Here is a 19,940-nt window from a genome sequence, read left to right on the forward strand (position 1 = left end):
TCTCCGTCAGTTTCCCCGGACCTTATCTCTGCCCCGCCTCTTTCTCTCCCCCCCACCCCCCACCTTGCCCCACCTCCTATCTGTGACACGTGACTTCCCCTGGGTGGTAAAAGGGCTAACCTCTAGGTCCTGGCCTCCGGCCATTCGCTCTTCTCTCGCTCTTCGTGCTCTTATTTATTCGGAGTCCCCGGGGGCGCCCTGTCCCCTGGGGGGTGAGCCCTTCGTCTGCACTTCTCGGTTTGTGGGGAAGGAGGGACCTCGGAACCTGCCCGGCACCCTCACCCCCTTCCTTTCCCAGGTAAGACTTGTCGGGTCTTTGATCTAGGCCTGGCCGGGTCCGGGAGACCTACCCGGTGGGACTCGAGACCACCCAGGGAAGGAAAGGGATTGTTCCCCCAAGACTCCAGTTAAGTTTTGCAGAGGAAGCAGAACCAGGGTCTCTGGTCTGAGGGAAACGGTGGGAACTGAGTGCCCAGAAAGCGGGATGAAATAGGAAGGTTGGGGGAAACACCATACCCAGGTGGAGACTCCTGAGTGTCTAAAGGGTGAAGAGGATGGCGTCCTGTATGCTCCTCCCGACCTAGCATGATCCCCAGCCTTTTCCCTGGGGGAGGAGAGGAAGACCCGGATAAACACGCTTCTGACCAGGAAGAGGACTGCAGCTCTGGAGAAGAGAGTCTAGATGACCCAGGGATCCCTGGACCATGCAGGTCAGTGTATATTGGGGGTCAGGCTTAGGGGAATAAACGGGAAATGAGAAGTGAGATCTAGAAGAGCAGCTTAGCATTAAACTTATTGACTTTCAGCCCCCATCCTGGGTCTTCTCCAACCTCTCAGCTCCATAGGGACAAAATTCAACCACCAAATGCTACGCTTCCCTTTGGTCAACAGCTTCTTGGGGTTCAGAGTAAGTGAGCCAACATTTTCCATCCCATTTGAATTTTGACCTCCAGTGGAAACCCCCCTTCTTCCTTCCTTTGCCCTCCTCCATTCTGGGTTTTGGCCCATTCTGATTTCAGTTTCCATTATTCCTAGCCCCACTTCTCACGCAGAACCTCAAAGAGAGGATCCAGCCTGCGCCGTGGGAGCCCGGCTATGAAAGGGTGATGGGGTGGAAGGGAATGTGGAGTGCTTTTGGAAGGGAGAGGGTCAATGTTGAATTTTGTGGTGGAAGTAAAAATCCTTTCTCAACCTCAGGCAGGGAATTCTGGATCTGGTTCTGGATCATTCTCCTTCAGAACCATCTGGCATCCTTCCTTCTGTGTCTTGTTTGATGCCCAGGGCCATGACTCCCAATCCCTACCTCCACCTCAAGTAGAATGGAATAGAGAGAGCTCCCAGAATGATAAAGGTACTGAACTTCCCTAGGTAGGTTACAAACCAATGGAGATCCAAGACACATGTTGATGCATTGAGGAACCTGGGCTTCTCAGTGTCTTAAAAGTCTCTTCTTCGGAACTCCCCCTTATGTAATTTCCACCTTCAATTCAAGCATTTAGCACCTACTATTATGAACCGTGTGCTGTGCAAGAAAGTACCCACTATCACTGGGGATCAGGGATGGCTTTTTTCTGTAGGAGGTGGCCACTTGAGCTGACCCCAAAGGAAACTAGGGATTCCAAAAGGCAGAGGTAAGGAGTAAGAGTACCCTCTTACTGTCCCCAGTCATGTGGGACAGTGGACAAAGGAAGAGACAGCAAGTAGGCCAGTTTAGTTGGACTACAGAGACTAAACAAGAGTGGGGAATAGTCAACCCAGAAAGGCTGGAGCTGGATCGTTTGGTGAAGGGCTTTAAATTCCAAGCAGGAGTCTGTATTTTATCCTAGGGGAACAACTGAAGTTTCTTCAGCAGGTTTCTTTAGACCTATGCTTTAGGAATATCAATTTCATAGCAATTGGTTGTGTCCTTTGCATATCTGTAAAACGGTTTGCTTAAAACACTATATAAGTAGCTACTAAGAAAAATGAAATAGTCACCACAGAGCTGAGCATTGACGAGAAAGGAGCATTTTGATGACAAAGGGCCTTCCAGGCACAGCTTGTGCAAATACATTGTCAGAGACAGAAAATCCACTTCTGCTAACTGCTGTTCAGCTTGCCCAGAAAGAGCATGCAAAGGGGCATAATGGGAGTTAAAGCTGGAAATGTAGGATCGAGGCTGGACTCTGGAAGGCCTTAAATGTGAGGCAGAGGAATTCATCTCTTATCCTATTTGCAATTAGGAAAGGCTTTTGTGCATCTCTAAGTCCCAACTAGGCTTTAGGATTCTTTGGTAGTTGTTTGTAGAGGGGTAAGGTCACTTGACACTATTAAATCCTCTGAATGTTGTGTAGGACCCGAATTAATTTGGTGGCTGTGTGATTGGATAGAAAGGGTCCAATTGAGAGAGGTTTAGTTAGAAGCTGTGGAATTTACCTACTGATTGGATTTGGGTGGGTGAAAGGGGAATCCAGGGGAATTCAAGGTTAGGAAAGGATAATCACACCCTACTGCCCTACCCCTTGGGTGTAGCTGGAAGGGAAGTACTTTGCGGAAACTTAAGCACTACATGAATGTTTATCATTGTCCTAAGGTTTCCCAGCTGTCTGCTCAGAAGATTTCTTTTTCTCCGATCCTCTCTTGCCTCCCACTACTCGAATTCCCCTTGGCCTGTCCCAACCTCCGCAACAGGTGAGAAGTCCTCCCCTTCCATCCAAGTCCCTGGGGTGGACTTGAATGAGGCCCTTACTGAGGGTCTCCTCCATCCTAACCCAATTACTGTTGTCTTTTCAGATTCTGAGGAGGTCTAGGCAGCTTCAGACCCCACCCCCCATAATGTCAGTCTGGACACAGCCACCAGCCCCCATTTTGACTTGGCAGTATGGCCCAGAGATAACAGCTGTTACCTGCCTACTTGAGATGAGCCGCGGAGAGACCGAGTCTACCCCTACTCCAGAGTCCTCCCTAGCCCCAACCACTCAGGAACCCACCTAGCCAAGGTGGATTCTATCCTATCCCTCCCTGCAATGCTCCTTGAGAGCTGAGGAAGGTTATCTCTTCCCTCATCTCTTGCTGCTATACTACAGTATCACGAGTGAATTACTGGACTCCCTCTTCTTCCCCTCCCCCCTCTTGCTGTATTTGCTATGTCGCTGTGGGGCTGAATAAAGAGATTCATGTGTACTCAGCTGTCTCAGTCAAAATTATTATCATTCCAGGCATTATGCTAGTGTTGAGGATACAAATGTAAAATACAAAGAATAAAAATCCCTACTTAAGCAGTGTACAGTCTAAACCAGGGGTGGGGAGCTATCTGTGACATAGGCGGACAGCCAGGAAGACCAGTGGCTCCAATATGATTGTTTGGGGATGATAAATTATCCAGTTTTTTTCCCCTTTACCCCATCATTGCTCTGTTGGTGGCAATCAACTACCTCAGCCCTGTCTAGGGAAAGATAGCCTATGGGGAAACCACAGGAGTACAGGTGGCAGAATGGACTGGAACCAGTTGCATTAGTGCAGTCTAAGGTAAAAGGTAGGTTACGTCATATCCCTGGGATCACTGCCCTGGGCAGACTCTAAAGATGAGGGAGGGTATTGTGTATTTACTCGAGGCACCTCCCCCCCTCCATCAGAACAGAGATAAGGGAGAGAGGAAATTTGGCTTCTCAAATTAGAGGTTAAATGGGGCTGCTCCCAGAGTTACAGGGTACCTTTCTCTGCGGGCCTCTCTAGCTGTCTAGGAAGAAAGGTTCTTTAAGATTTCTCGCTGGCTCATGGAAATTTGGCTAGGAATGGAATGGAGGGACTGATCTATCTATCGATAAGAGATATGAGATAGCACTAGGACATTTGACTTTACAAAAGTAATTGTAGATTTGAATGTGGGAAGAGCACTTTGAAATTTGAATTTGAGATAGCAATTTGGAGTAGGCTGGGAATGAGGAAGCACCTCTGGAGTTGCCACTGGAGAGTTCCCTGTATTGTCCGGACTCTATAGAGAGAAAAAGGAGACTCTTAAGAAGCTTATCTACATATCTGAGCAGTTGTTTTTTTTTTAATGCCCTCTTTCAAAGATGAAATGACTGGATTTTGAAAATGCATTTTCTGAGTCTTCCTATCTTTACAGTAGCTGAAAATGAGGCAAGCAGAGCAGGGCAGGTAGTGAGGGAATAACTCAATGACTTTACTGGGGTAAGGTATTAGCCTGAAGGGATGACTACCTGGGGTAGAAGGAGTTAAAGCTAGACCTCTTTAGCTCCTGGGTCAGTTGTACTGGGGACCACAAGGACTGGGGCCAGTGCTTTACACAAACCCTCCTTCCCCCCCAATCGCAATTAAATCCTATTGCAGCCCAACCTATGGGAAGAGGACAGTTGACTCATGCCACATTCATCACCCTGGCCGTAAAGAGTTGACAAGGGCACCCTGGCCTGCACATTCACCCTTTTCCCTGGGCCTGGTTGCTTGGCCCTTCTTCCTGCCCCAGATCCAGGATGACCTAGTGGAAGCCGCCTCCCCGGTGGGAGTCTCTCTGTTCAGCCAGCCCCCATGGCGACATAGTTCTGGACTTTCAATACCTAAGGATTTCCGTACTGGTTCCAGAGCCCAGGGGTTTGTCACTTTACTGGCATCCCCGTGACCACAGCGCTCCTTGCATTCCACCGGAGTGCCAGGGGGAGGCAGCTCGATTACACTGTGCTGGCGGGTACTCGAAGGATCTGGGCAAGGGAGCTGCAGACAATTCTGGGAGGGTCAGAGCCCCAGTCCCAGGATTTCTGACTATGGATGCCGAATTAGCAAACGTGCCCCTCGAGGACAACTCCATCACCACGGACCCCTAGGCCAGCGTAGCCAGTGAGCCCCGCCCACCACCACCACTTGGTTATCTCCGTCCTGAGGGTGACTCTCTACTGGAGCCCGCACCGGGGGTTAACTCCCCTTTGAGCCACACCCTAGGGCCCAGGGGCTCATCCGGGTGTAATCCAGGCACTCGGGGGTTATTGGGGACTTCAGAGAAAACAAGTGTCCCCATTACATGGCCCCGAAGGAGCCACTCCATGTTCTACCCCAGACCCACCGAGCCCTGGCTTTAACCACGTCCAGCAGTCTTACGGCTGCTACGGGCTTTGCTGTCGGGTGCCTGCAGCCGCCGCTCCCCGGGCTCAGTGGGAGCAGGAAAAAGGCGTCAGTGTGGCCGCAATGCCGCATGCTGAGCCAGGGCAGCGAGAGGGCAGGGGGGCGGCAGGGGAGGTGCTCGGCTGGGGCTTCCCGATTCCCAGACCGCTCTCAGGCTTCCCTCTGCGTGGGCACCCCGGACCTCTGGTAGGGCGGCACTAATCTCAGCCCAGGTTATGAGACTGCAGCCCTAGTTCCTTGGGCCGAAGGGTCACTGGTCACACCTGGCATGCCACGGGGTCTCGGACCCTGGGTCATCCAGCCTTGAGGGAAGGAAGGCGATGGGGAATCAGAGCAGACAAACACGGAAGACTCGCGGGATTATTTCTGCACTGAATGCAAAGAGGGATCCAGATAAAAGGAACGCATTGTAAAGAGAAAACCATTTCACAGGTCTGGACTTCTCGCCCTGGTGAACATCCCAGACCTGAGGCCCTCACCTGTGTTTGCGGGCGCTGCACCAAGTCAGGCGCTTGGCTTCGCTGGCAGCCACCGCGCCCGGACTGGTGTAGTGTGTAGAATAAGATAAGGTGGGCCAGGCGCGCCTGGGCGCTCGGGTAAGTCATGAGGAGCACCCAGCACCAAGAAGTCAAGTTGCTGCGACTTTTGCTTCGGCAGGTGGCCGCGGAGCTGGGGCCGCCGCTAGGGCTGCGAGTCCTCCGGCCGCTCTCACCCACCCTAGTACCACATGCCCCCAGCTCCACCTTCTGGGCCTAGTGATCAGAAGACTGACCTGGGCTAGGAGGCAGCTGGGGGGAGGGAGGGCAGGCGGCGAGTACTGAGGACTGGATGAACCTTGCATTCACTCTGCCAGGTGGGGCAGAGTTCCCGCGGGTCTCCCCAGGACGCTCTCGCCTGGGTCCGCGGCAGGCTCCCAGCCCCTACTCTACGCTGGGAGAGTGACACAGCGGGGCCTGGTTCCGTATACGTCGGCCGGCTCTGCCTTTCCTGTGATTCTTAGAGACCCTGAGCCGCCTGCGGGTCTCGTAACTGGAGTGGGCGCTAAGGCTCTAGAGCCCCGGGGCACTGCCACCTGGGCGGCCCCCAGAGTCCTACCCTCCCAGGGTTTAACCCCCAAAAGATCAGAGTTGAAAACAAGGCTAGGGGGCTGAGACCCGAAGCTAGGGTTTTGCCTAGTGGGGGAGAAGTGACTGGAAACAGAACATTCAGCACTGGGGCGGCGCTCCGGGGAATGTACCCCCTGGGGAGGGCAGAATCTCGGGAGGCCGCGGGAGGGACTGTGTCCCCTGGGCTCCAGCTTGAGGGGCGGTGTTTTGGGTCGCTTGGCCAATCAGAACTTCTTTGGACAAGTCGGCTAAACTCTGACCAATAGGTGTTCGCCGCCAGCATCTTGGCCCCGTCCACGTTTACGTGCCTCGCCCCTTATAGATGTGGTGGCTTAGTGGTGCCTCGACCTCCCCTCCGGGCTGCCCCGCCCCGCCTCACCCCTACTCCAGCCTCGGCAGAGTTCCCTCTCCCGGGACTCTGCTGTCCTACCCGCCCCCACCCCGCACTTTCCGAGGGAACTGGAGGCTGAGGTTGAGGCATGTTCAAGTTGTATTGGTTGCTTGTAGTTGGGCGGGGGAAGAGTTCCGCGTAGCTTTTATTTGCGATGGGCGAGGTCCTGCAGCGGCCCCCACCTGTAGGCCAGGCCCACCAGGACCCCTGCCAGATGTCCGCTGGAGGAGATCCTGTGGAGCAAAAACAGGCCCTTGGTAGCGGCTGCTCTGCTTCTGCCTCGCGTCTAGTCTTGGGCGGTAGCTGAACGGGCTCCCGGAATGTTTTCGCTAGTTAGAGCAGTGGATGTTAATCGAATATGGACCTTTTCCTAAGAGCAGTTTGGAGAAGGGAGTTTAATGAGGTCTCTGGGCTCCTGAAGAGCAGGGAATCCTTGTGAAGGGGCAGGTCAGCAGATGGTGCTGAAACTAAGGCCACGGAACCGGGATCAGGAAAATGCGCCTTGTGGCACCAGCTGTACCATATATTAGCTGTGAACGTCAGGTCACCTCTCGAATACGTAGTCTATGGATCCCCAGCCCAACCCAAGGGTCACACTCACTTCGGGGTGAAGTAGCTGGCCACCAACGATTCTGCCAGGCACAACAATAGGTCGCCCGCAAGGGAGCTCTGGGAGCTGGACATCACCTGCATGGCAAACAGGACACCTTGGGGGTGGAAGGGAAGACTCTGTGGGTTTACTACTCTCCAAGAGCCCCAGATTCTCTTCCCACCCCCTCTCCTTTTCAGAAGAAAACGGATGAAAACTCCCAGCAGGAGGGGGTGACGTTTGACATAAGTACCCCCTTTCGAGAAACATAGTATATAGCTAAGGTGCAGCAATTTCTCTGGATATTCTAGCCTGGGTCAGTGTGGAGGTCTGGAAGACTGCTTTTTCCAGAACTTGGCTGACCTGAGCAGTGGAAGACAATCACCCCCCCATGATACCATCCTTCCCCACCACCCCGGGGATTTTCTCTCTCCTCGCTTGAAGTGAGGTTTTCCTGTCCCTTCTGTACCGGAGAAGCCAAGCGCACAGGCAGCTCGGTAATGACTTTCGTGAAATGTCCACTCCATGGCCAAGTTGAGCGCAAGGTGAAGGAAACCAGTGAACAAGGCAGCAGAGGCCATCAGGACTAAGAACATGCTTGTGCCCACACACTGCTCCAAACGACGCCCACTGAGCCACACTCCCACCACATTGCAGGCCAGGTGCCAAGGGTTCTCATGATGCACGGGAGCTAGCAGCAGCAGCCACCAGCCTTTGGCTGTATCTACTGTGAGGCAGGCATGGCTGGGGTCCACAAGTGGCCACAGGAAGAGGCTTATAAGAAAGGATATGGTCCCTATTGTGGCTTGGGGCCAAGGTGCTGACCCCTTTTGTTGTTTTGCGAGCAGCACCATAGATGGAGGGAGGGAACATAGAAATTAAGAGAACTCAAAGCATTTCCCCCGTGGGTCGAACTCTTCCCCTCTGGCTTTCACTTTGCCAGGTGGTCTTCTTCTCCCTAGCCCCGGATCTTCCTTCAGGGAACCAGGTGCCCATTCCAATTCCCCCTATTTCCAATCGCGGGAAGAGGGTCCCTCCCCCTCTATCCAGTTTGCTCCTTTGTGACGGCATCTGTGATTTCACAGATACCTACCCTTGGGTCTGCACCCCTCTGAGCAAGGTGACTAAAGGCACACTGGGTAACAAGGGTAAAGGGACAAAATCGGGTGAAGGACCAGAATTAATGGAGGGCGGAATATTTGCTAAGTAATCCTAATTAACTCTGAGCATTGAGGGGGGGAAAAAGGAGAAAAATAGGGCCCTCTAAATCACTTGCCCAGCTTACTGTCCAGGTACCTTTAAGAAGTTTGCTTTAATTTTTTTTAAAAAAAGCTTGCTTGAAGGAACTGACCAGATTTGGTAGGTGGGGAGTAGTTAGTCCTCCTAGCCAAGAGCTAAGCAGGTATAGGAAAATATTCTTTACAGTTTATAACGCATCTTCACGTATATTAGTTCCGTAGACAGGAGCCCTATTGCATTGATACACTCCCTAGCACGCACAGAACGTCAAATGATGCAGTTAACTATAACTAGGTGGTGGTGGCGTCATGATTCATCTTAGATCTCCCCGACCACTTTGGTGATTCAGAGGGAAAAAAGTCTACCTCTTTTGGTGGACTTCCTGAAAGGTGGAAGATGGACACCTAGGTGCTAAATATCCATGGTCTCCCCCAGTTTAGCTTCTTGAATTGTAATCAAACCCAGGTGGTGTCAAAACACAGTTCCTAACTGCTGACCCACTAAACCATTTTCTAACCTCAGGAGCACAGTGGAAGCCGACAGAGAAGTAAGAAGTTCTAATGGATAATTTCTGAAATATTTTTCATCAGTGCTTCCTGGGTCCAGGAGAGAGGAAGACACACACACACACACACACACACACACACACACACACACACACACACACACACACACACACACACACACACACACACACACACTCTCTCTCTCTCTCTCTCTCTCTCTCTCTCTCTCTCTCTCTCTCTCTCTCTCTCTCACACACACACTCTGCCCCTCCCCCGCGGTGATATTCTTGTTAAAGCAGGTAAGTGTGACTGGGAGTAAGATCTCTGGTTCTGAAACAGAATACAGGAAAACCAAGCAGATGACTAGTAGGGAATACCTCAGAATTGTACATCACTTGATTATTTTCGAAATATTTTTATGTCATCTGCTTGAAAGAATTCACAACTCAAACTTCTAGCTAAGATACTCCTAGGGTGACTTAATCTCAGAATTGCACCAAGTCAGCCAGAAGCTCACAGGCTATTTGGGAAAGGAAATCTGCCCCCAAAAGCTAGTGCTAGTGTTAAACATGATAGAGGCCTCACAGCTCAGCCAGAGCCTACCTGCAGCTGGCAAGTCTTTGTATCCAGCAAGAGCTGAGGGCTCCCATGAGAAAGCTCAGGGTGATTGGAAACATATAACATGGTCCTTTGGAAAGGACTTGGAGCAAAGGCAGTTAAACAGCATTGTGCAGCACAGGCTCCACAAGCCCACAGGCTCCGAGTCTCTCAGCCTCTCGAGTTTAGAACAGAAAGTGGTAAACCTTAGCCAACTGATGGAATCCTTGAAAGTTAGAACAGACCAAAAAGAAGTGAGAAGGAACAAGAAGAAAATCAAAAGAAAACTTTTTAACAATATGAGAAAAGTTATCTATTTTTCTTTTTTTAAAGCTGATCAGGAAACAGGTTAAGGAGAGGTACTTTGAACTCTTTGAAAACCATTTTTTTTAAAAGCCTGAATACTATCTTTCCAGCAATGATGTGCTTGAAAGGTGCTCAAATCTTTAGAACCAGAAGGCATAGTAAAAACTGAAAGATTCCAACTGCTTTCTCAAAGAAATCCCCAAAGGAAAAATCTCATGAACGTCACAGCCAAAATCCAGAGCTTCAAGGTCAAATTAAATTGCAAACAGCTAAAAATCAAGAATTCTAGCATCAACGAGACAAAGTTAAGGTCATATAAGGCTTGGTAGCTTCTCTTTAAGAGAGCTCTTAGAATAGTTTTCCAAGAGGCAAAAAAGTAATTTGCTTAACTTACCCTGAAAAACTAAGTGTAAACCTACAGGGGGAAAAATGGATCTTTAATGGCATTCCTGATGAAAAGCCAGAAAAGTTGAGTAGTAGTAATTCTGAAGATCAAAGTAAACATATGAGCATTTTAAAAGGGCTACACAATGATGAAGTGCTAACATTCTGATGGGAAAACAAACAAGCGTTCCTTCAGAACATTAATGCCTTCATGTGGGAGTTAAACAAGACAAAATGGAAACTTGAGGGTGGGCTGGTTATGTTCTATGAGCTGTAAGAGAGAAAAGAAAAGGAGAGTAAAAGGGATACAATAAGTATAAAAAGAAGGCAGAGAGAGTAAAACTAACCTTCAGTTGGGTTACCTCAGAATATACATAAATGAAGAAGGGGTGGGTAGGTGCAGGCATCAGATCAATCTTTTAATGAAACTGGATAAAGTAAAACTAAACATACTTATCATCTAGTATAGAAATATATAAGACTCAATGAACAAAGAGACAGAGAAAAAGGGGGTTAAGGTTAAAAGGGAAAGATCCTATCAGGGAGGTGGTGAGAAACAAAAAACAAATTTCAGTTTTAGAGAATGGATACTGAAGGAGGTTATGGAAAGCGGAAAAACTGGAAACTAAGGAGGTATCTATCATCTGGAGAATAGCTAAACAGGCTGTGGCATATGAATGTAATGGTTTATTACTGTGCCATAAGAAATGAAGATTCCAGAGAATCCTGGCAATATGTATGAACTACTTGCTACAAGGTGAAGTGAGCAGAACAGAGGAGTAATTTCGATAAGGACAACACTGTAAAGAGAAACAAACTTTGAGAGACCTGAAAATCCTAATTTCCAAAGGCAAAACTGACAGAGCTAATGTGGAGAAAGACATAACATTTCTGGACATGGCCATTGTGTGGATTTGTTTTGCTTGACTATGACTATTTCTATTTATTTCTGTTGAGGGGGAGGGAAGGAGATGCAATTATGATCTCAAAAAAAAAAAACTGGCCACTGAGATACTTTTAAAATGCATAGAAGGCAAAATTTTATAGAAATGAATGTTGAAAACTTATCAAAATGATTTTTAATCAGGCAATTTTATAAATACTTTGGTTTACCATGAGCTCAGAATAAGATATGGGACTACTCTTTAAGTAACAAATGCTGAAATGTTTTATCTTAAAGAAAACTTAAGATCACATTGATTATCCTTCATGTTCTTTTGATGTATTTATATTCAAAGAATAAATTAAGTTATTTTAACTTAAAAAAAATAAAATGCATCAGGAGGATATTCAGGAGGAAGCATAGACAAAGGAGAACAGCTTTGAAAGTAATGCAAATTTATTATATACATTTTTAAAAAGCAAGCAGTATGGAATAGAGTTCATAGTTTCATATGCAAAAATCCTTACAGATACTTTTTTTGGTGTTAAATTCAAAATTTAAAAATGAAAAAAAAAAAAACCACCAAACAACTCATGACTCCAGGTTCTACACCCAGAGCTACCCCCTCTCATCCTAGGTCAGTGACAGAATTAAGATCAGAACTCCACTGAACTCAGAGATAAGGAGTGAGGCTAGGAATGGTGAAGGTTGTTGGAAGCATTCGAGGTCCTTGGTCTCATTTTTCCTAAAGTGCCCTTATTTTCTCTCCTTTGGAATCTGAGGCTGACTCAGCCCTATCACCTATGACTATCTGCCCTGAAACAGTTAAAGAGTCCTAGGACCAGAATAGAGAAAAGATGACAACAGAGTTGACTGGCTCAGTAAATGCTGGGGGAAAGTTGGAGGGAGCGACTGAATCTAGGGCACCAAGCACCAGGGAAAGAATATGTCACACAAAGGAATCTCAGATCCCTAGCCCTTTAAATAAGTTCCAACCAGTAGTGATTTCTGGAGGCCTTTCCTTGTTAAGTGAATAGGGGGAAAAAAGGTGGCAGCAAGCTATGAGAAAAAAAGAAAAGGCTTAGACTACAGCTCTCACCACAGCATGCCAACCAGGCTCCTGGCTCCCTCCCTTCCTCAAAGCACCCACACAGGCCAGTGAAAGGGAACAGTGAGTGAAGACAAAAAACAAACGGAGAAGGTACAGAAACATGATGACAAAACTTAGAGAGAAATGGGAGAAATGGAGACACAGCACATCGAGATCAGAGTTTTGGAAACAACACTGAGTACTGTGAGAGATGTCCTTCTCCTCTGAGTTGCCTTCTCCCTAAAGGAGAAATTAATTGGGCTTCTGCTGTGGAAACCCTCGATTCACTCGCACCGTTTGCCTGAGTGTGTAGCCAACTGGAGGAAGGGCTCTGGGGCGAGAAGTACAGCATGAGTTTCTCCCTTTCCTGGGCATAATTGCCCATACTGGGAAGCAGACCTTTGCAAAAGGAGCAGGGAAGGAGTGGGGGAGGAGTGGTGGAGAGAGAGAGATAAGGGGAGCTGGACTTCTGTGTCCCAGAAGAAAGTGACGACAGTCTTCAGTAGCTAGACTTCCCATCTTCCCCATTACCAAAACCAGTGTGAATAGGTGTGCTCAAGAGCTGGGCACAGAGAAGAGTTAGGAATTTAAGGGGACAACAAGATATGGATTCTGCTCCACAATGAGGATGAGGTGAGATGGATCCTGGCTAGATAAATTACACAGTTGGAGGCATTTTTCCAGAAAACTTCCCCAAATCCACTAAGATAACCAATCTCCTACACCCTTAAGGCTACTAAAGGTTAAATACCTAGATACACACAAATTAGGGAAGGGAAACTGAGTGGCAAGTCCTTTCACCCCATCACATTGCCCTAAATACCAAGGTCATAACTCTTGGTGTCCTTCTGAACAGAAAGTTTACTCATAGCAGATATCCATGTCCCCATACAAACAGCTCAGCCCCCAGAGCTGTTGACATAACACAATGACTAGAAAATATAAGCAGCTGTGTTTGCCTGAGGTGGTTGTCAGGGATGTTATGGAAATGCTTTGGTAGTCTGGTTAGGTACGGGTAAATTTAACACTAAGGCAATGAGAGCCATCCTCATTTCTAGACATCTTGCCCTTGGCATAAGAGAAACACTCTTACCTAGTCCTACCCCCACCTCAACCCAACTCTTTGGAGTCACACTGCCAGAAAGGCCTGTGTTAATTTATAGACGAAGCTGTTGTCTGGACAAAGAAAAAAAAGCTAAATTAAGCTAATCAGACAAGTTTGCTGGTATATGAAACCAAGGGACCCAAAAGCCAGACAACAACAAGCATTTTTTCTTTTCTTTGAAACCAAAGTTCTTTTCCAACATTGCCTTTAGTGCAAGAAACGAAGTCAGGGCAGAACAGGAAGTGTGAAAAAACAAAGCAGCAACTGCACAAAAATCTCTCCCCTGTGGTAGTGCAGGAGGTAAGGCTGGGAGTGATCTTGGAACATAGCTGAAAGGAACAATGGTCAGAGTATCACCATTGCATCATGAATATGTTATCTGGGGATTCTTGGGGGCAGAGGGCACAGGAGGTTGGTTGTATAGATTATATATGTACACATATATGTATATACACATATATATGTAGAATAGGCTATATTAGAAAACTTTGTGTTTATAAAACACTGATATCCAAACATCAAATCAACAGTTAACTAAAGTGCCTGACATGAGTTTGGGGGAAGAAGCTAAGGGATTAAACTTGTAAAATACTTTTGCAAACAAATATGAAAAAGAAGCAGCTTTGATATGAGGGATAGGAACCTCTCATCGTTGCATGTGTAGGCAGGATTCTTGGGCTGGGAGTCTGTGCAAGAGAGAGGAAGGCTTTTTTTTTGTCGGGGGCGGGGGGAAGCGGTGGAAAGTGATTGGAAGGTTGCTAAAGTGCCCAGCTATGCACAAAGCCAGGGAATGAAGGTGCTCCAACTCCAGTGCCATTCAAATGTCCTTTCCGTGTGCTTGCCATGCCATGGTCCCAGGAGCCATACTTCTCACTGTTTTAGCCAGGAATGGGGTTCTTTAGCATGTAGGGAAAGGTCCTGCTGTGGGTTCAGCTTCCCTTAGCCTCCCAGCAGTTAGATTAGAGCACTAAGAGGATATTCATATTGGCCTGCACCTATAATAACTTTCTCCACAGGAGAAGGCTTTAGGAACTGGGAGAATCACATGTTTGGGGGTGGGGGAGGGGAGATGAGAAGGAAAAATTTTAGAATAATAAAACACACTGGGGCCAGCCACCTCTAATAACCACTCCCATTGCTCTCTCTGCTCTGGGAGATGGCTACTGGCCTTAGGGCTGGTGTTTTATCTGCAAGTCCAGAGCAAAGCATCAGCACTTTCATTATCCCCAGGATTCCCACCACCCAAAGCAAGGCAAGTCATTCCCCATCTTGGGCTGAGACCACTGTGATGCCAAAAAACAAAGGTGGCCACCAGGAATCTAGGGAACAGGGGGATACTTGGGGGCAGATGGAGCAGTCAGGATGTTGTCCTCCTGGGCACAGTGCTACAAGAAGGGATTAGTAGGAGGAGGTTTGGAGGCAAATGGGCTTGATGAGGATCCAGTCTAAAGAGAAAAGAACAAAATAAATAATAATCAGATTTGGGAAGAGCAAATAGGTTGATTCTTCTCATTCCCCACCCCCAAAGAGTCTCAGGAAGAAGATAAAGAAATAGAAGGATATAAAAAGAGACGACAGGTTTAAAGAGACAAACATGAAAGAGGGCTGGAACAGAGGGCCTTGAATCTGACCTGCACTAGACAGTAGCAAAAACTACACAGAAAGGGGGATTCATGTCTGCTGGCATAGGCCTTCTCAAGTAAAGGGTCTCTCCATACCCTCTAGACTTCTTCAAGGCTTCTTTTCTTACCATGAAAGGGTTGGTAGAGATCCCTGCAGGATGGTTCACAGGCCTTTGTCCCAGTTTGGCCGCTCCTAATCCCACAAAGCCAGAGCCTGAAAGATAAAAAAACAAAAACATAATTTAGCTGCAGTGAGCAGTAGTGTTCATCAGAACTTAACCAGACTTATGAAGGGAGAGTGATATGAACTTGGACAATCTTTCTCACTTTCCCTGATAGTATGCATAATTCCACATTCCCAGCAAGGGTTGGGGGAGGAGCGGAGAGGGCACTCCCAGGCTTGAGGAATGTGTATTCCTGGAATCTCTCACTTGAAGATAGACAGCTTTTATCTCTTCTTTACTCCTCCATGCCCAACCAAGAAAATGAACAGTCCTCTCAAATTCAGCGGCCAAACAAAAGAAGAATCCTTTACCATTCTGTTGCTGAACCAGCAAGGTTTGTGGAGGGAAGAGATTAGGAGAGAAAGTTCCTGGGAAGCCACCAGGGGTCGGTGCAGAAGAGAAGCTAGGAACCACAGTGTTCATCCCCAAACCAAGCCCTGTGGAAAGAAAGCAGATGAACTGGAATTGAGAAAGACAGGATTTAAGGCAATTTTATCAGACTATACCTGATGAGAGAAATAGGCTTCGCCAGAACAAAAAAAAAAAAAATCAACTCACTGAGTTGTCCTGAATATAACTGAAATTTTCAGCTTCCAGATCCACCCAGGATCCATTGCAACTCACGTTCAAAGGCAGAGGGATTGGGATTCAAGGTTCCCAAAGGTACTGCTGTATTCATGTTGTCCCTGAATTTGGGGGTGGGAGAGCTAAGACCACTGGGACTGGGAAAGTCAGAAGAGGAGAGGATAATGGCTATGGCACTGGCTGAGAAAATTTAAGGAATTGTTAGGGAAGCCCCAGGATGGAAACAAGGACAAAAAAGATAAAGTAGTTCATGATAACTAAAACCTGGAGGTGAGATATAGGGAGAGGAAAGGCCCCCATTAGGAAGCACCATTCAAAATTATTTCTGAAGTAGCAAAGGGATATAGTATAAGAGGTCCACTTCTTATGGAGAAAGGGGACTCACCCCCAGGGATAGGGCAAAACTTAGCTCATGGTGAGTGAGCATGAATTAAGGTTAGGAAGAGTGATAGAAAAAAATCTGATATGCCTATGGCTTCCAATGACTGTCTGAAAAGGGGGTAGATATTTGGTAGTCTGGAGAAGACAGAATACAATTAGAGGAAAGCTTACCAGAGGCCAGGCCATTGGATTGGAATGGGTTGGTAGAAGGCAACTGTGGGTGAGGAGCCGGTGCGATGAAAGGGTTGGTAAAAGCTAAATGTTGGGGGGGTGGAGGAAGGCAGAGTTAGTCATTTCTGATTGGACTGATAGATGACAAACATTTCTAAATCTTCCTTGGTCTGTTTCCTACACTCTTTCTCCCTTTCCAGTCTTGTATCCCTTTTGCCTTTACGGGTCCTCTCCTATACTTAGGTTTCCACATTTACCCCTACAATCAAACTTACCCCCAAATCCAAGCCCAGTGCTGCTGCTACTACTGCCTGAAGCAGCAGTGTGGAGTCCAGAGACATGGCCAACAGTCCCAAAGGCTCTGGAAGAGGAAGAGGAAACATCCTCCACTATGATGAGCTAAGCATTAGTGGATGCCTATAAAGGCAAACCCTGATCGGTATCAAGCAATAGGCAGTGAAAAGGAAACAAAAAAGGAAAAAGCTAGGGACCACATGGGACAGGAAATATCAAAGTAAAAGAACCAAGTGTGGGCTTTTTGCTTTCCTTTCATGCCTGGGGAACCCACAGATCTCAACCTACCTGCCAGGAACACTACCAGCTGACATCCCAGTTCCCAAGACACTGCTCATATCTGAAAGGGCACTTGGCGGCTGGCTGGCAGGAGCGAGAGGAGAGGCACCAAATGGGGTCACCTGGCTGCTGCCTGCAGGGGAAGATGAGACAGGTACGAAGACTTGAGAGTCACGAGAGAAAGGCAGAGGAAAAAGGGACACTGTCCCTTAGCTAAAGAGGAGATAGCTAGCTTACTATTTGTAAACCTGTTACTATTCAATCCATCCTAATAAAAAAAAAATCTGAGGATGGGGTTATATTGTGCCAACATTTCCAAACCTCCTTTACTTCTCCAATGTCCAAGGGATCTTACCCCTAGAGAAGTGATTTTTCCTATGTTATCTCCTTTGCTCTAGTTTCAGTCACATTTCTCCCAGTTCTGCTTCAAAAGATGGGAAAACCTGTCCTTGCCCAACATCCTAATTGTCCTACCTCACTAAAATGAAATCATATTAAGGGGCAGATATAAAGGATGTGAGAAGCAGGAGTGAGTCAATAGTACTGAAGTTTCTAGATCTGTACGAAATCAAACATTTTGGAAAAGAGTTTCTTACTCGCTCTCTTTTACTGCATTCTATGGAATCAGCCCCATCTGATGATGCCAACCAGGTACAACTGATGGGTTTGGTTGTTCTTCATCAGTAATAACAACTTACATATATATATATATATATATATATATATATATATACATATATCACTTTAAAATCAGTGAAACCTTTTACATACATTATTTCGTTTGGGCCTACCAACTACCCTTTTAGGAAGAGATGACAGGTATTATTTGTTGGTAAAAATCTATAAACAGATTACAGTAAACCAAATAGCATCTCTGGTTTCACCATCACCTAAAGCAAAGGCTCTTAAGCTTTTTGCATCTCACACCCCTTGGGAAGTCTGATGAAACCAATGAATTCCCTCTCAAAATGTTTTGTACAAAAGCATAACATGAAATATGTAGGTTTATGAAGGAAGTCGATTATATAGAAATCGTTATTAAAATATTAAAAACAAAGTTCATGGATCCCAGCTTCAAGAAACCTCTATCACATTAAATGTGTCACATTTAATGGGAACTAGATTTTGGGAGAGGAAAGATACAGGGTATAACACCAGCATTTGGAAATCCTATGCCCACCAACTAGTATTTCTTAGAATCCAAGTGATCTGGCTGCAAAGGGGCTATATCCTATGGAATGAACTAGTACAAATCATCAGATAAGTAAGCTTATTCCAGTTATTTCCTCTAGAGGAAGTCTATCCTATGTATATGTGTTCTGCACATCCCTCTAGGTAAAGAAAGCACAGTCCTTCTCTTTAAGCTATCAGGATGAAAACCCAGAGAATGAGCCATGTTTGAGGGGCCTCGTTTGGCTCCCTGACATCCTCTGCTTCTTTGAGTTCCAAGCACTGTAGTCTCATGAAAAGCCTTACATCACTGCATTTGGCATTGAGCAAATTGACTATCCTCTTGGGCCATCTTACACAGAAGTCATGACAGCAAGTTCACAAACAAGGAAAGGCTTTGATCAATTAAAAGCATCATGTATTATTTTAAAACTAGAATTAATGCCATGCTAATTATTGATATAAGGTAGTTAATACGGATATTCCCAGTTTATAAATGGTCAAACTTCTCACAGCCTCAGTTTCCTTATCTATAAGTTGAAAGGGTTGAACTAGATCATAGATTTAGGGCCAGAAGGGATTTAAAGGTAGTTCAACCCTCTATTTTATGGATAAGGAAACTGAGTCCTCAAGTGGTGAAGTGACTTGGGCAAGCAATCAAACACAGGTCCTTTGACTTAAATCCAGTTCTCTTTCCACTGTGTCACGCAGCATTTTAAGGTCCATTCCTAAATTTACAAACAGAATCACAAAGCCTGTAAGCAACTGAAGCAGGATTTAAACCCTGCTCAAATGACTGTGCCAGGGTGCCTTTCTTATCACCCTGTCTAAGCAATAAGCTCCTTAATTAAGGGCAAGAAATCTATCATTCCATTTTGCATGCCTCATCAATAAATGCTTACTAAAACATAAGAGAAATCATGGGGCAGGGAACAGAGAACCGGGTAGATAACTCTCTTGACACTCTAGCTGTGTAGCATTGGACAAGTTATTTAACCTCTAGGTGCTTTAGGCAACTCTATAATATTGTAAATTGCAGATAAGGTACTGACCAGTAAGGGCAAAGATAGTTTTCTCACTTTGGAGTACCCTAATGCAGTGAAATTAGAGAAGAAAGAAAATAACTATTTACTAAGTGCCTACTATGTGCCAGGTATTATAAGGGCTTCAAAATATTATCTGAATTCTCACTCCCACTTTACAGTTGGTGAAACTGGGGCAAACGGAAATTAAATGAGACATAGCTATTAAAATAATTCACATAGCTAGTAAGCATTTCAGGTCTTTCTGGCATCAAGTCCAGTGCTCTGAGATACCTATCTGCCTTAAGTAGACCCAGGCTACGTCTTATAATCTTGCCCTGATGATTCATGTTTCAGGTAAAGGTTGAATTAGATCAGGGGTCAGCAAACGTTTGCTGTAAAAAAGCTTTGCATATCAAGAGGAAAAAATTGAGGATATTGTATATTTTTATAATAAAAGAGAAAACAAATTTCCACAAATTTTTTGATGAAATTCAAAATAAAATAATAATGAAGTACAAGCTTTTTTTTTAAATACAGGTTTACAAATGAGAACAAAATTCTTTTCTGAGATAACATTTCATTTAATTGAGGTTCAAACTTATTATTCCCTATCATCAAAATTGATTGCAAATGTTCATCTGTTAATGCTAATCTTTAATGAGATTTTAGGTATTTCATCATCTTTGAATGATGGGACACTAATGAATTTTTGGTGGGGTTGTGAACTAGTCCAACAATTCTGGAGAGCAATTTGGAACTATGCCCAAAGGGCAGCAATACCACTGCGAGATCTATATTACAAAGACTTTAAAAAACGGGAAAGGACCCCCATACAAAAATATATAGCAGCTCTTTGTGTGATGGCTAAGACCTAG

The 19,940-nt window shown here is 46.2% G+C and overlaps 3 protein-coding genes and 1 long non-coding RNA gene across 8 annotated transcripts in view; 2 read left to right on the top strand and 2 right to left on the bottom strand.

Moving 5' to 3' along the window:
- Positions 1-45: 45 nt before the first annotated feature.
- SAP25 (Sin3A associated protein 25) lies at positions 46-3,162 on the top strand. The gene is made up of 6 exons (XM_072641395.1): positions 46-710; positions 807-907; positions 1,036-1,103; positions 1,198-1,351; positions 2,573-2,670; positions 2,773-3,162. Exons 1-6 carry the CDS (start codon positions 586-588, stop codon positions 2,971-2,973), a joined length of 747 nt encoding a protein of 248 aa, XP_072497496.1. The 5' UTR covers positions 46-585; the 3' UTR covers positions 2,974-3,162.
- Positions 3,163-6,696: 3,534 nt separating this feature from the next.
- Positions 6,697-8,214, bottom strand: LOC140525746 (rhomboid-related protein 4-like). 4 transcript variants are annotated; one of them, XM_072641396.1, is made up of 3 exons: positions 7,674-8,211; positions 7,217-7,302; positions 6,697-6,848 (listed from the first exon to the last, which is right to left on the bottom strand). In XM_072641396.1, exons 1-3 carry the CDS (start codon positions 8,056-8,058, stop codon positions 6,708-6,710), a joined length of 612 nt encoding a protein of 203 aa, XP_072497497.1. In that variant the 5' UTR covers positions 8,059-8,211; the 3' UTR covers positions 6,697-6,707. The 4 variants fall into 4 exon arrangements, with proteins under 4 accessions (XP_072497497.1, XP_072497498.1, XP_072497499.1 ...); XM_072641397.1 differs by having other exon boundaries at positions 7,217-7,322; positions 7,674-8,209; XM_072641398.1 differs by lacking the exon at positions 6,697-6,848 and adding an exon at positions 6,876-6,985 and having other exon boundaries at positions 7,674-8,214.
- Positions 8,215-8,339: 125 nt separating this feature from the next.
- On the top strand, positions 8,340-12,096 carry LOC140525747 (uncharacterized). Its single transcript, XR_011974102.1, has 2 exons — positions 8,340-8,410; positions 8,966-12,096. It is a non-coding gene; the product is annotated as an uncharacterized lncRNA (long non-coding RNA).
- AGFG2 (ArfGAP with FG repeats 2) overlaps positions 11,558-19,940 on the bottom strand; it is a 50,608-nt gene continuing 42,225 nt past the window's right edge. For both annotated transcript variants that reach the window (XM_072641393.1, XM_072641394.1), the window contains exons 7-12: positions 16,880-17,003; positions 16,573-16,658; positions 16,298-16,381; positions 15,472-15,597; positions 15,065-15,150; positions 11,558-14,759 (exon numbers count right to left, since the gene is read on the bottom strand). In XM_072641393.1, the coding sequence (XP_072497494.1) occupies positions 14,700-14,759; positions 15,065-15,150; positions 15,472-15,597; positions 16,298-16,381; positions 16,573-16,658; positions 16,880-17,003 (566 nt within the window). In that variant the 3' untranslated portion in view covers positions 11,558-14,699. The remainder of the gene's footprint in view (positions 14,760-15,064; positions 15,151-15,471; positions 15,598-16,297; positions 16,382-16,572; positions 16,659-16,879; positions 17,004-19,940) is intronic.

Source organism: Notamacropus eugenii, chromosome 2, assembly GCF_028372415.1.
Source record: "Notamacropus eugenii isolate mMacEug1 chromosome 2, mMacEug1.pri_v2, whole genome shotgun sequence".
Taxonomy (NCBI): Eukaryota; Metazoa; Chordata; class Mammalia; order Diprotodontia; family Macropodidae; genus Notamacropus; species Notamacropus eugenii.

Coding starts and splice junctions, on each gene's coding strand:
- LOC140525746 (XM_072641396.1), bottom strand. CDS start 8,058: ATGGTGCTGCTCGCAAAACAACAAAAGGGGTCAGCACCTTGGCCCCAA. Junction 7,303..7,673: donor CTGTGCGCTTGGCTTCTCCG/GTACAGAAGGGA, acceptor TTTGCCATGCAG/GTGATGTCCAGCTCCCAGAG. Junction 6,849..7,216: donor GCCAGCTACTTCACCCCGAA/GTGAGTGTGACC, acceptor TTTGCTCCACAG/GATCTCCTCCAGCGGACATC.
- SAP25 (XM_072641395.1), top strand. CDS start 586: ATGATCCCCAGCCTTTTCCCTGGGGGAGGAGAGGAAGACCCGGATAAA. Junction 711..806: donor GGGATCCCTGGACCATGCAG/GTCAGTGTATAT, acceptor ATTGACTTTCAG/CCCCCATCCTGGGTCTTCTC. Junction 1,352..2,572: donor GAGCTCCCAGAATGATAAAG/GTACTGAACTTC, acceptor CATTGTCCTAAG/GTTTCCCAGCTGTCTGCTCA.